This window comes from Indicator indicator, chromosome 13, assembly GCF_027791375.1.
Source record: "Indicator indicator isolate 239-I01 chromosome 13, UM_Iind_1.1, whole genome shotgun sequence".
NCBI lineage: Eukaryota > Metazoa > Chordata > Aves > Piciformes > Indicatoridae > Indicator > Indicator indicator.
Genome location: NC_072022.1, coordinates 20740271 through 20755424, shown reverse-complemented (window position 1 = coordinate 20755424; position 15154 = coordinate 20740271). Strand labels below are relative to the sequence as shown.

Here is a 15154-nt window from a genome sequence, read left to right as displayed (position 1 = left end):
CAAAACACTCTTCAAGCAACAGCCAACATGCAGGATAGGTAGGTGAGTAGTGTCATCTTTTCTCTCACATCACTTGCTAAGTAAACACAATTGCAAAACCTACAAAGTGTATCTGTTAAAATGCAATTTCTGTTCTCAGTAAACCCAACTTTCATAGCAAAGTTTTCAAACTAATGTCCAAAGACAGAACAGTTCATATTTGGAGACATCCTTTAAAGTTCTGTTTTGGTTTTGGTTATTTTGGGGTTGGTCTGTTTGCTTGTTTGTTTTCTGCTGATATGCTGTGATCCTCTGAGAAGGGGACAGATCTAGGCCATGGTGCAGATGGAACTACCAAACAACATCCATGAAAGAGAATGGGTAGAAATGCACACCTTTCTCTGAAGAATTCAAAAACTTTTGACTCTCGATGTCTACCTGGGCAAAAGCTGAACTGCAGTAGATCTGCTCTGGAGTTTTCTCCTTTTGTTATGCTAAGTAGTGATCAGTATTTCCAAAGCACTCTGCACAGCCTCACAAAGGACAGCTTTACCTGAGCCTTACTCTGCAGGCACAAGACACATTCCTTCTGAGTTTAAGTCTTTCAGCAAAGACTGTTCAACTTACTTTGGATCACTGCATTTTTCAGCTCATCTCATTGATTAAATGTGGTGTTCACTTTACTGAACAAAAGATTCAAGAGAGGCTCAAAGCAGCCTTTAGTGGCAGCCTCCAGAAGAGGCATCTAAATATTGTCCAAGTAAGAAGGTAAGGACTAGAGACAGGCAGGCATTAAGGCCTCAGAGACACTGGGGAGAAATGCAATTCCCAGTTATCTGCAAGTCAGCATTGCCACTACATAAAAAGGCAATCTCTAGCTCACCCTCAAGAACACATCAGCCATTAGTAAACTACAGGACTTTTCAAGGACTTACTTGCAGTGACTTTCAGGTCACAAGGAGTCCAGCATTCTCCCCCTTTACCTTGGAAATGCAAGTGAACCACAATTATTTTGGATCCAAACCTGAACTTTACCCCTGCAAACCCCCAGTCCCCTAGATTTAGATCCAAGCTTTCAGGTGGTTGCTAATTCAGAAGAACCCTCAGGCACATGCATAAGGCCAAGTTGAATCCACATACAGCTGCACTGAAACTAGAGGAAAAGTCCTGTTTTATTAAACATTTAAATAGGTATAAGTCTAGAATTACAGTGGATGGTCAGGAAGTTCAGATACAGAATTAAAATTTGAGCCCAGAGAGCCCAAAATTGAGAAGTAATGAAGTTGACAGTTTTCAATCATGTTTATATATAGTTTAAAAAAAACAAACCAAAGCAAAAACAAAACCCCCAAAAGAAGAAAAAAAAAGTCAGTTATTCACTTCTGCATCAAACTGTCAAGCAGGGTGTTACCAGCTCAGTCAGTATGGGTCCCTACTATTACAATATGTAGTGTTGCTACTGCTAACCTGCACCCTCTAGAGTTTGTTTCAACCTTCTAAGCCAAATTGATACAGACTTCCTCGTGTGAAGAAATATTTCAACACTTTTTCCATTTAATCACATCTTGAAAAATAATCTTTTGATACTCTTGTTTGGCGTGATTTTTCATTTGTTTTTAAAGAAAATGTCTTAAAATTCATTGGGGGGGGGGAGGATTGGGAAAGAAAGTGAAAATAAGCCAGTATTTTGATTTACTCTTGGTACATTCTAAAAAAAAATACACTGGTGTGTGCAAGTTTATATCTACAGTCACACTTCAAGGACTTCCACGACTACTTGTTGTCAGAGTGTACCATACATTAATGCACACATCCAAGAACACTTGATTAGTAATCCCCATAAAAGCTAAATTGTACAAACTCCTATAAAATTCTTAAAGCATAGACTCTCACCATTCAGTTCAGGTCACTTCATATCCCATTCTGTTTTGAAGACATAATATTTCTGTATAATCATAAGAGACAGATATGAAATTAACAACTCTTCACTATACATTAAGAACTATCCATGATCAGCAAAAAGCTAAATAAACACCCCACGCCACATCATTTGCTCAGCAAAATTAATTTAATTTGGTTTTTGGGGACAGGCATTCCTTGATTTCACAGAGCACATGCTGGAATACTACTGGAGGGATGTTACATTCTGCTTTCCACAAAACAGAAACTCCCCTAATAAAATTAATTAAAGACCAAGGTCTAATCTTAGTGTCAGCTTCAAGAAATTAATCCAGATTTACAGCAGTGTGACACAGTCCATTGCCTAGTCCCTCAGTAGTAAAAACTCCTTGATGATTTCTATTGTTTTGCTAGAGGAAAATTAATTTCCCTTCTTCCCAAAACCTGTGCTTCACAACAATGCTAGATTCTTAGAACACAAATTCCTGCTCAGAGAACAGAAGGCAGCAAAAGAAGGTTTCGCATTTTCACCCTGTCATGTTAAAATCCATCACGAATAACACAAACCACATGTGGTGAACTGTGAAGCTAAAATACATTCACTGCAACACTTGGACACTAATGTAATCAAGAGATATGGCAAACTGTATGGCAGGCTTCATTCCTCCCTCCCCAGAGCTTGCCAGCAGACAGTTTCACAGTTTCTAAGACAGGATCTTAGAAAAATTCCAGCCACTGGCTCTGCTCTGAGCTATTGCACCCAGTAAAATCATTCCAGTGCATATTCATAAAATTTTTGAGGGACCACTTGGCTCAGGAGCTCATGAACTGTGTTCTTGCGCACTCCTGAGCAGGGGCCAGTTAGCTCAAAAATATTTCCCTGGTTACTGCCATTGGAGACAAACAGTGAGCCATAGCAGCCATCGCTGCTGCCAGCAGCACTCTGAATACATCTCAGTCTCTGCTTGAGACAATCCATCCAGCCACCCCTCCAGCAGCCTTCTCCAAGCTGTCACTACTGTCTCAGATCAGATGCTCATTAGAAAAAGCCACAGAAACACACTGCAAAAAGTCATGCCTCCCCTTCAGACCCACACACACTCACAAGCATGTGTCCTCTCTTGTGTCACAGGCTGACTTCTCTGCAGTCCTGCTGAGTTCACACGAGCCAGAGGGGAGGGATGGAGAGAGCCAGCCTCCTGTGGAAGCAGTCCTGGATCTAACTAACGGTGAATCAAAGAGCTGACACTCTCCTGGAGGCAACTGCACAAATTGCTTAGTAACTGCTTAAACGCAAACCACAGCAGAGTCCTCTGACATGCACCATACCCAAGCATTAACTCTCCCCAAGGTACAGCTGGCTTATTCCCTGCCAGGGAGCTCTCAGCTCAGATCCTTAGACACTTCAGAGGCATTCAGAGCTTAGCACAAATAAGGGTACATCCCAACAAGAGACTAAACAGATTGACTTTCTCAGACTAAGGAAAGGGCTCTCATTAAAATAACTTTAAATAGTAGAGTATTCAGGGCCAAGGGAAACCAACAGTGCTGCTGTGAATAGCTGCCTTGGAGTACTATCCCAAAGGCACACCCACACACCAAAGCATGGTACTGTTATTTAAAGACAAAGGAGAAGACTGCCTGAGACCTATGAATTGGTTGGAAACAGCTCATGAACAAGGGAGTAATCAGTTCTACACATCTAGTTCAACAAATAATTCAGGACAGATGTTTGCACAGTGCATGAAGAGAACACGTGTTCACACTGGTATGCAATGGTAGCGTGGCTTCCATAGCCATCTGAAGCAATACCAGGTCACCATTTCACCACTAGGTTTATTGATGAAATTGTCCCTTTACCACCACAACTCTTAGCAGTTCAATAACTTTAGATTCGGGTCATTCCTTATCTAGGGTACAGCAGAGCAGCTGTCCCCTAGGATACATGATGTAGCAGCAACATTGTGTTTTTTCTGCATGTCCTACCATCAGTCAAGCTCAAAAAAGACGTGTCATTCATTTTATAAGGAAACTGAGGCACGAGGAGAGGAATCCAGGTCCCTGGCCAACCCCAGTTTCCTGTGCCTGAGCAGATCAAAGATGTTTACACAGGCTGCTGGAGTGGATCTTTCCTGAGAGTAAAACGCCTAGCGTTTCCATTCTTTCTCCATCATCTGACCAGCACAAATTATCGTGACATTTATAGTACAGCACGAGAAAACTAACAGCATGTTGTATGTAGTGACAGATAAATGTCAAATCAAAGTAGATCATCACCATGCTAGGTAGAAGATACACACGACAGCTTAAGACACCTGTAGGGTTACAGAGGGATGCTACTAGGTAGGTAAGACTAGGAGAGCAGCAAGATGCACTGTACGTTTGTACATTGCACTTTCTTTCCCCCAGGCCCTCCTAAAGTGCAAGCTAAGCAAATGCATTTGCCAGCTGGAGCAAGCATGTGGTGTTACTCTGCTGCCTGTACTGATACAAATGTCCGCATGTAACTAATTCACAATTAAAATGTCTCCCATTCCAGACAGGATTTGCTCTCGAGAGGGGAGGCTGTGGCTGGGAGCTTCGGCTCTGCTTACTCACAGTGAGTGGACAACCACCCAGTTACGCACGGAGACTCAGCTGAAATCCAGCGGGACCCCCACAGCAGACAGCAGGGTCAGATCCTAGCAGAGCTCCCCAGAGAAGGTCTGGAGTCATGCTCTGCCCTCTCCCGGGCAGCATTCGTAACCTTCCTGCAGGGGCTCTTGGAGGAGAGTGTGGGAGAAGCTCAAAAGCGTCATGAGCAAGTGCCACATGCATGTTAAGCGGCTGATAAACGTGAGAGATGGTTGCGCTCTGAAGATCACTTTCACCCTGGGTGTAGAGATGCTGCACAAGCAGGAAGTCTAGCTGCAGAAGAATAAATGCTGCTCTGCAAGTGAACACAAATGACTCACCTTATGCTGGATTCCTACAATAAGAAGAGGCACCAAGAAATTCCTCCCGGTACACTGCATGCTCAAAGGAAAGCTCATCCAGCAGCACTTTGTTTCATAAATTATGTTTACAAGTGTCAGACATTTTTTCATCTGCATCATTAAAGTTAATTTCAGTGAGCATCTGTAAAGTGTCTTTCCTGGGCTCAAATGGTTTAGTTGTGCCTCTCTCAGTAGAGTAATATTTCATATTATCCAAATATTGTCTCACCAGTGCACAGCATATGGAATAGAGTAATACTGATGTTTCAGATTTTGTTAGTGGTAACCATCTGCAGTACAAATGAAAGTTCATATTAAAAAAATAATAATTTCAAGGATCTGATCCTAGGTTGCTATAAACATACTCCACTTTCATTGAAATAACTTGTACATGACCCCACATGTTCATCTGAGGGTGTGAGTCTTCAAAAGCTTGACAAGGAATGGCTTGCAACTTAATCTCTAACTCAGAGATCATCTTCTGATTCTTTCACTGCAAGACCAGGGGAGACCACTAGGTTCATTGTGTTTGACTTGCTGAACACACAAGACGTTCCTGGAAATTGGATTAAGCTAGCATTTTAGAAAGCACTTTAATCTTATGTTAAAGGCCCCAGGCAACTGCAAAGCCACTGCTTCCCCTAGAGTGGGCCATCACAAAGAAATTGGCTTGTTTTTCAGAGTTCTCACTTTAATTTCCTGCCCATTGATTCTTATTGTGGTTTTGACTCCAATAGTTGCCTGCCCCCTATTTCATCCCTTCTCTGGAAGATCTCCCTTCTTAAGTCCAGTGGTAAAAATCAGGGGAATATGGAAGAGAGTATCCCATTCTTTTACCTTTCCCCATCTAATTTCACTTTTCCCCCCAATGCCAGCAGAGGATGATCTTACTAATTAACAGCATCCGAATTTCATTATCAGATCTTCAGCCATGTAGACTCTTGTTCCTTAGACACCCCCATGGCAGCACAGTGTATCAGGGTGATGATTCAAGAGTTTAGACAAACAGCCTGAACTTAGAAATCCCCAATTTAATGACTCACAGGAACAGGCTCTGAACATGAATAAAGTGCTGTCTCTGTGCAGAGCAAAGCTGGTAAGGCATCCTGGCTTAGAAAAGGACCAGAAAAATGAATATTTGGTCAATAATTCTTGTTTGTTGTAAAAGCCTGGAGGATTCTCTTTTATTTTATTTTTTCCTTGAGAAATGGAATGACCTAATAGGATCAGAAATTTGTGCAATAAGACACCTGGCATAGTCCAAATATCCATATACAGGAAGCTAGGCTACCACAATCAAGCTTTTTTTTTTTTTTTTTTAAACCACACTTTTGTACTTGAGCACCAGTAATTCTACTAAATAACATCCAGGTGGTGAAGAAGGAGAATTTGTAGCTTTGACTCTCACTGGCCAGACTAATCCACAGCAAGACTCAGATAATAAAACAGCAGCATGGTTTGTACACAGATCAACATTTTAGCACAGCAGAACTGTGTCTTTCAGTGGGGCTTGAAGGAGCAGAACTGGTTGAAATTGGAGAACAAGCTCCATGGGCATAACCAGGAGAAGAAATCTGCAGCGATGCTCTCCAACCTCTCAGTACATTCTGCACCATTTTCCCTTGAAATCTTCTTCCCAGACAGTTTATACTACAATTTAGGCAATACAGAAAAAGCAAGCTGAGCTATTATCTTGTGGTAATAAGTCCCACAAGTTAACAAAACGTTACCAGTCACAGCAATCTGTCTATTCATGTTTAATGTTTTTCCATTTCACTGAGTTGTTTCTTGTTCTGGTATCGTGGGAGGAAGGAAAAACCATAAATACCCAGAAGGCCTCTGCGATAACTTGCCCTCTGAGAATTTGTTCTCTTCATCTCCTCAGTACTACTTATCTCTCAAAACTCTTAAAATGGAAATCAATACATGACTTCCCTATTTTCATCACCAACCTCTGGACTTTTTTGATTAGGTAAACAGGGTTCAGTATTGCCCAACAGCAGCAGAGCAGGCTGCATATTGATGGGAAGAGGTGAAAAGAGACAAGGATCTAAGACAAGACACCTCTGTGGAAACCAGAGTATTTTATTTTAGCTATTTTGTTTGCAGCAAGAGTAAGCTGAAAAAAAAAATAGCACAAGCTCCCTAGGTAGCATTTTACATTGAAGAGAATAGATTCTGAATACAAATAAACCAAGAAAAAAAATCTGAGCCATTGTGTGGCAGATGAGGCAGTGTGACTGAGTCTCAAGGTGGTTAGAAATACCTTCAACTTACACTTCAGATTTCAGCTTTCACATGAAAGAGTCACTTTCCCCAGTAACCAGCACCCTTGTGGAAAGGTCAGCCACAAGGAAAGAGTTTCTTGTTTGTTTCACTATTGAAGGTGGAAATGCTCCAAAAAGTTCAAGAAATTTCAGATTGAAATCATTCAGGTGGGATTTCCTTCTGGATATAGCACCAGAAAAGCAGTTTTCTATCTTTAAATCCTTAATTTCCAATACTTCAGTCTCTTTTCCTCCCTGAACATTTAAATCTGAAGAACCACTTTTAATTTTCATCAGCAAGAGAGACACAGCACTAAGACAGAGAACAAGCACCCATGATTGCCAGGCAGACAGAACTGTTGCATTCCTCTGTCCTACTGAAATACAAAATCAGAAATATTCTGTTAATACAAGAGACAGATCCCCACCCTACTGACAAAGAAGATCTTGCCTGGTTTTGCAGCAGCAAAATCCCAACTAACCTCAGTAATGAGCTGTATACTCCTTAGTGTCTGCAGATTCATAACCCTTTTTATGAAGCCACCAGCCTTAAGCATAGATGAAAAACACACATTTATTCACTTAAAATATATTATCTGCAGCCTTAAGCTCCACAGCATGCAGCCAATGTTCATTCCTCCATGTTAAGCCCCAGTAAAAGTGTGGTCCTACTGGAGGACTTGAGCATCACAGGGGAGACTAATTAAGAGCATCTGGGGACAGAGAGAGTCGTTTTGGCAGGAGCTGTCCTCAAGCACAGAGTATGTTATGCAGTAGCTGAGTGACATGAATAGTCATGTCAGTGCTGAAAAGGCACATGAGCCACTGTCCAAGAGTGATGTGTTTCATGACAAGAGGCTAGCTTTGCTTTCAGCTTCAGTATCTTTTGTGAGGAACTGAGAGCTCTACAAGAAGGATCAGATCTGGCCTGGATTTCTGGACACATTTCTTGCCTGGCTTTCTGAGTGGTCCTTCCCCTTGGTTGTCAGTTACAGTACCTTACAGCTGCAGCTCCCAAGTGAATCTCAAGGTCACATACTGGTACTCAAAATAGCACCATTTGCACATCAGATCCCAGAGGGGACTTCAGCACCCATAGGCCAGCTCATACAACGAGGTCCTTTTTCCTTTTCCACCTGTTGTGGAGCTCTGAGCAGTTATCACATGTCCATAGCCAAACTGCCCTTTGGCTGCCCCGCCCCCCAGCAGCAGTTTCTTTTTGTAAGCATTCACTATTTTAATCTCTTTACATAAACAGGAGCATACAATGACACTTTTAACCACTCCTCAAAACAAATCACATTGTTTCAAAGCAAGCCTTGAATTTGCAGGATTCAGGAACTGGATTATCTTGGCACAGTGCTGCTTGCTATGGGGTACTGCTGCTGAAAGGTAGGTTACCTGCAGGCCACCACATGGCCTCTATTTCTGCTATCCTTACCTGTGTGCCTTTTATCTTTCCTTGATACAATGTTTAGTACAAGAGAGAAAATTGCCACAGAATGTTCACAGGGCTCCACAGATGTGGCATGTATGTGAAAAATGCTTCATACTTTGGAGTGCCTGAAGTACTAAGTAATCACCTGCTAGTTAGCCCTCTTAGTTACCAACCTGCCTGGATCTCTACATTGCAGAAAGGGTACCCTCAAGGAAGAGTCAAGTCAGAACATGCCACAGAGATCCAGCATTGCCACCGTGTTCAGACAGAGCCAGCCTGGGAAAAAGACACATGTCCACCCTGAGAGTTTGTCAACGAGTCTCTGCTACTAGCAAAGACTAGTAAAATGGGGCAGGCAGAGCTAATATTCTATAGGATAGATCATCTTTCTCCCCCTGGGTTTATACAGCACCTACTGCAAGGGGAAAATGGCTTTCAAAGCCACCTTTCAAAGTCTGTTTTCAAAGGATAGTCGTAGCTACATCATCAGGGTCCACTGTTTGCGGAGGCAGGTAATTGCCACTGGTTCCACCTTAAAACTAAGGCCAAAACAAGAGATGAGTACAGGGCCAGACAGTTCAGAGCAGGAGAATGGCTGATGGTTGGACTCAATGATCTTTGAAGTCTTTTCCAAACAAAACAATTCTACAAAAGAACCCAGGCAATGTTATTCAGAATTCCTATGCCGCTTTGCCAGATCCTTAGCTCCCTTCTAACATTGTTACCACATGCAGAATTATCACTGCTCTATTTGCACAGCTCATGCAGTTTTAATGCATGTAGCCAAAAGCATCTTGTCCCTAGCAATAAGCTAACTTCTGCCCCTCCTGCAGCATCATCATCATAACTTAAAAACAACAGCAGCAAAGACACTTTCTGCCTCACAAAATGGCAACAGGCTCAGACTGAGTAGACACAGAATTTGCTCTCTAGCAGAAAATGATTTTCCAAGGGATTTCCACCTATAATAATATGCCAGGTCATCTCTCAACATGAGAGGCAGGGAAGGTGTTTCCCTGGGAACAGTAACCATGGCAAAGCTCTTACCAGTGCCTTCCTCTCACTACCTACAGGAAGAAAAAGAATAGCAAATGCCTGAGCTCTGCCTCCAGCAGGCCCACAAGCCCCCAAAGCAGTAAGCAACTTGGTAGCACCTGATCAGAGGCAGGAAGGAACTTCAGTTCTATTGTGTCTTTCTCAGACAGCAGACATTTCTGCCATGCTACACTGGACTCAGAATGCCTCGTTACAGAGAGTGCCACTGGACACATGGGTGTTACCGAGAGGTCAGCCAAATACAACAACGCATAGGTAGGCACTGAGCCCAAAAATCAGCACGGATAGATGGCTGTCAGGGGCAGAGATACAATGGACTGGCTTTGCAGTTTTCAAACTCTGGCATTGTGAGTTAGAGCCCTGTTAGAGAAAAGCATCTGCAAACCCCAATTTGTAAGCAGTAGCTGCCAGCAGATGACCTGCTTCTGGTCCATCTCTTTTTCTGCAGAATATTCTCGATTTACCAGCTTGAATGCAACTCTCTTTGCTGAAGAGCTAATTAAATCATAATAAACAATTCAACTTGAAAGTACAATCATACTGCATGCTTTCGGAGCTCTTTTTCTCACATGCTAGTCAACATGTTAATAGGCTTCTGGATTTGAGGTTTGCTAAATATTTATTCAAGTTAACAGAGAAAATGAATCCAAAGGGCTCCTTCGTTAATCTTTCTCTCAAGTGACACAGAGAAAAAACGCTCTGTGATTCAGCAATCTTCATATATGACTAAACAGCCAACAACCTAGATTTCAGCTACTTGAAACTTGCATGTTAAATCCACTTCAAAGTTAACATGCAATTAGCATGAACTGCCAGGACACCAGCATCTTATACTAGCAACCCACTAAGAGTAGAATACTGCCCTGTAGCTAGACTGACTCAGTGCACAAAAAGCTTGATAGTCCAAGTTTCTTTTATGAGTACAGCAAAACCAGAATCTTTACAGAGAGAAAGATATTGATCTTCTATACAGTAGGACCACAGGGTGAGAGGGTCAGCTGGGTCATGATACCCAGTGTCCCATCTCCTTAGATTAATTTCAAAAAGGTATTTCACAAGCACAGCAAATACCTGCTTCATATATAAACTTCAATGTCTAACACTCAAATGAAATAAACATTTAATCAGAAAGAGTCTAGCATTTGTTTTAACTTCCTCTAGGTCAAAGCACTACAAATACCCCCAAAATATATAGCCAAATCAAATGATGCACTCTTACCCGAGTTAATATCCAAATCCAGGCAGCTGCCTTTATTTGCCACTGAATCCTCAGAGCAAGCATTAGAAAAGTAATCTTTTTGCAAATATTCTAGGAATGCAATGCAGCTACCACTAAGAGAAGATGCTATTTCTTTTAAAGCTGCCTCACATACCTTTTTTTGTCATGCGCTCCAGCCTAATGCATCCTCCTATAAAATCATGATAAGATTTCATTTCTCCTTCTGTTATCCGGACAGCAGTGAAAGGTGGATTCCTGGGCACCTGTTGTCCACATTTCCGACACCGGGAAGCCATTGCCACAGCTCAGGAGACTCTTCTCAGGAATCTGCTCCCTCAGTTAGCTGGAATCCAGCCTGATTCTTCAATCGTCAGTCCAGGCTGGTGACTTTATCCCACTTAGTTCATTCAAGGTCATCCTCGCTAGCAGGATGTTCACCATTGCAATTGGCTAAGACTTTTATAGGCTTACTGACTGTGTTTGTTTCTCCTCCTTGCTTTCCATATCAGTTTACTTTATTCTCTCATTCAGAATGAAAGCTGTGAACCTCAGCACAGCCCATGTCCTGAATGGCTTCCTTATCATTAATTTAAAGCTATCTTATTCGCAACAATGAAGACAGAAGATCCCAGAAGCACACTGCAAGATCACAGAATGTCTCTTAAAAAGCATGCCAGATATGTTCATATAGAATTTTTCTTTAAGACAAGGTTTCTCTTCATGGTTTTTAATCCCTTTTGGGCTTATGATTTTATGATTCTTCATTGCTGAGAATGGATTTTGTTATTTCTGCATTTCAGCTTGGACGGTGCAAGGAGACTGCTCTGCAGAGCTGCTCAACCAATTACTCATACGTCTGGCAGTGGTACTGGGAGGCTGCAACTGTACAAAAAAGCCCTCTGCTGCTGTGCACAGTCCCTGCTCATAAGATCTGATAACCTAAATGAACAGAGAAGCGAATGGAGGACAAAAGGGAATATTGCTGGCAGACATGCTCTGCTAGCTGTGCAACCCCTGACCCTTTTTAAAAAAAAAAAAAAAAAGGAAGCTAGATCCATCAGTCTGACACCAAAATTAGAGATCTGAAACATACATTCAGAAATTTCTTTGAAGGTGCTGAATATTTAAGTTGACTTTTTTTGCCTTTTAACAATTACTGTAATACAAATCACTGATCAGAGTGCCTTGTGAAGAAACTCCTACTCGGGGAACTGCGTGCAGAGAGCACTCAAACCGGGTGCAGTGAAAGAAAAAGGAGAAAAGGAGCCTTCCTTGGGGCTGGGGAAACTGCACAGGAGATGCACGAACAGGCACAAGGCCAGCGCTGGTGACAGTGCAAAGAGTACAAAGAGAAGCTAATGAATCAGGGCTGAGCTCAACTGCAGGGACTTGAGCACAGACCAAGCTTCCTGCAAGGATGTTGCACACAGGCTAGGAGAGCATTTGCCTTCCTATGGCTCAAGCAATCCCCACTATTGGCACATTACATTGCTGCATCCAGTGCTGTTCAGCTCATGGCCCTCTCAAATCATAGCTTATCCCTGGCTGTAGACTAGGAAAGGAGAAGCCCAACTAATACAAATCAGTGAATGAACTAGAGGCAACAAAGGTGATCAAGAGAAAAAAACGTCTCACATGATGCCATTGCTAAGATGGTGAATAGCTAGATGGACAGGCATGAATGTCTGTAAGCTGAAGCATATAAAAAAATCAACTCAACCCTATTTCTTCCCCATTCCATAAACAACTTCAGGTTCTGCCATGCTAGATCCACTTCTCCTCAACCACACAGTGAGTGCTTCAGCTCACTGATGCAGCACACACAAAATAACCATGCCATAAAACAGCTACCACACCTGGGAAGTAGTGAGCCTCAAGATGTCTCCTTTTGATGAAAGGAAGCTGTAAAGGGAATCCCCACTCTTAAAGTAAAAGATTTATACTCCCCTCTCCTTCAAATTTGCTGCATGGCATGAAGCTGGTCACCCTCCTGTTCTTTGACTTCGCCAAAACCCTGTCTGCAAAGTGATGACAACGATGTGCTGAGCTGTTGGGTGACCTGATTCATTAGCATTTGTAAAATATTTATTAGAGCTTCCACAGAGCAATTCCCAGGGGACTGCAAAATTTTGCAGATAGGAAGAGCAGTAATGCAGAAGGCAGATTTGTTGAAAACTGTCATCATGAGATAAGAAAATGAGAAACATAACCCAGCAGTTTTATCTTAAAGCCCTTCTTCCATCCTCTTTTTTTCTTTATAGGGGAGCAAGGTGTCCTTCCATACACAGGCAAACATGAGGTACCTTGGGAAAGAAGCTTTTCTGGCAATATGCTCATGTTTATGTCTGACATACCCAGCATAACTGCACTTCAGCCTTGCACATTTTTAGAGAAGGAGAGCCCAGCCTTTGTGACAATATAGTTCTGTCTGCCATCCTCTCTTGCATATGCTGTTCCCACTGGTATCCATGTGGATGATCTGTGAGGCACTCTGTTCCAAGGGGTAAGCCTGATGCTGGAAGGGGGATACAAAAAGAAATCTGCACTAGGTGTGAGCTTCTGAAGCACAGGTAGCCAGACCACATGCCAGGAAAACTATCCAAAAAATCATCTAAGCCTCAGCCTTTCCCTAGGAAATACTGATCCAAAACAATGCTAAATATATACCTCTGACGTCTGGGGTACCTCAGCTCCAGACAATGTTGCTTCACATCTAGCAACAGGGCACGTAAGGTTTACCTCAGGGACTTAAGTGCCCTGCTGCAAGGGCCAGAAGGGATGGACAAAAGGATCTGTTTATTCTCCTGCAAGTTTCTTCTCACTCACATCTCACAAGGAGCTGGGCTAGCTTCTCCTGCCACCTATCAGAAACCTGTGACATGGGAGCGCTATGAGACCTGCCCTGTTTCCTAACACACAAATTACCTCTTTTGCACTGCAGTGGATGTACCTGCACACACTGGGTGTATCCAAGGGCTGGCTTGCAGGAATGCTTCTATATAACACACTATCAAAACATGTGCTCAGCATGGGTAATTGATTCTTCACAATTTTCCTTCATTAGCTAAAAAGTATCAGTCTGACTGCAAGTTACTGTTTTTATGCATGCTGAAGAGTGTGGTGGAGGGAGCAGGTACAGCAAATGGCAAGCATACTCCCTTGGGTCTTCTCCACAGATAACACAGAGTGGAAGGGACATGCTTTGCTGCTGCTCCAGACAACCATAGTAAAATACTTGGGAAAGATAAGGAAGAAGACGTTTTCTGCTCATGAATTGCCAGCATTGCCTAGCAACATCATCTTGGCTAGCCTGTGAATGAATAAGCAAGTAAATAAATGTAAGCAAGTGTCATCAAAAGATGGAAAAGAAGAAAACTACCACACAGGTATCCTCAGATGCCATTAAGCCAAACAGTTTGGGGAATGACACTAGTGCCTAGTTTCATTAGAAATACCAGTTCACCTTGGAATTACAGCTTGCTGGAAGGTGCTTGCTGTCATTACTGTATGGCCAGAGAATTGCCACAATTTCAAGACAACTTGGTTAAATTAGTTTAAGCCCATACCTTCTCTCATGAAATAACATGCTTCTGCCCCAAAAAGCAGTGTTTATTCATGAAGATCAGCAGCTCCACCACCTATGTGTAACATTCTACAAGGCTTAGAAATAAGTAGTTTAATCCAATGCTGCTGTATGATGAAACCAGGAAAAAAAATCATATTTCTTTCCTGAAACATCAGCTTCATATTTTCCTGTATTTTATGTGATGTTTTATCTGAAGTTTGAACTGTTCTTTGATGGCTGTGCTGAAACACACCATTCCTTTTGGATATACATTTCTGACCTCCTTTCTGCCTTCCATTCAGATCATGACTCTGATAAGCCACAAGGCATTTCAGCTGCTTGATGTGAAGGTTTATTTTCAGAGCACACTTAGTGCTGTTACAGGTAACACCCATTCCACTGTTCAGCTAGGGCACTGAAACTGGTCTTCTCTATTAACTTCCATTTATTTTATTCCAAGTAATAAAAAGCAGATCAGGATTCCATCCCCCTCCTTTTTTAATAAAGGGCTACATCCCAGGCATTGTTTTAAGCCCCAAGGAGTTAAACAAATGAGCTGAGGGGGAAATATCTCTATTCTTGAAATGACTTCTAGCATATAGCACTGTTGCAGTTATGGCATGCAGTTACTGCACTCAAAGGCACTAATTCCAGTGCCATATGGCTTCGGAATCCCATTACACTGATCTGCTTAAACTGATTTCCTAACCGACAAGCAAAACATTTTTGGTCACCTTCAGCAGTGGGAAATAAGAA

At 42.3% G+C, this 15154-nt stretch overlaps 1 protein-coding gene across 1 annotated transcript in view; it reads right to left on the bottom strand.

Moving 5' to 3' along the window:
- MCF2L2 (MCF.2 cell line derived transforming sequence-like 2) overlaps nucleotides 1–11129 on the bottom strand; it is a 140042-nt gene extending 128913 nt beyond the window's left edge. The window contains exon 1 of the mRNA XM_054385750.1: nucleotides 10988–11129. Coding sequence (XP_054241725.1) covers nucleotides 10988–11129 — 142 coding nt within the window. The remainder of the gene's footprint in view (nucleotides 1–10987) is intronic.
- Nucleotides 11130–15154: the final 4025 nt, after the last annotated feature.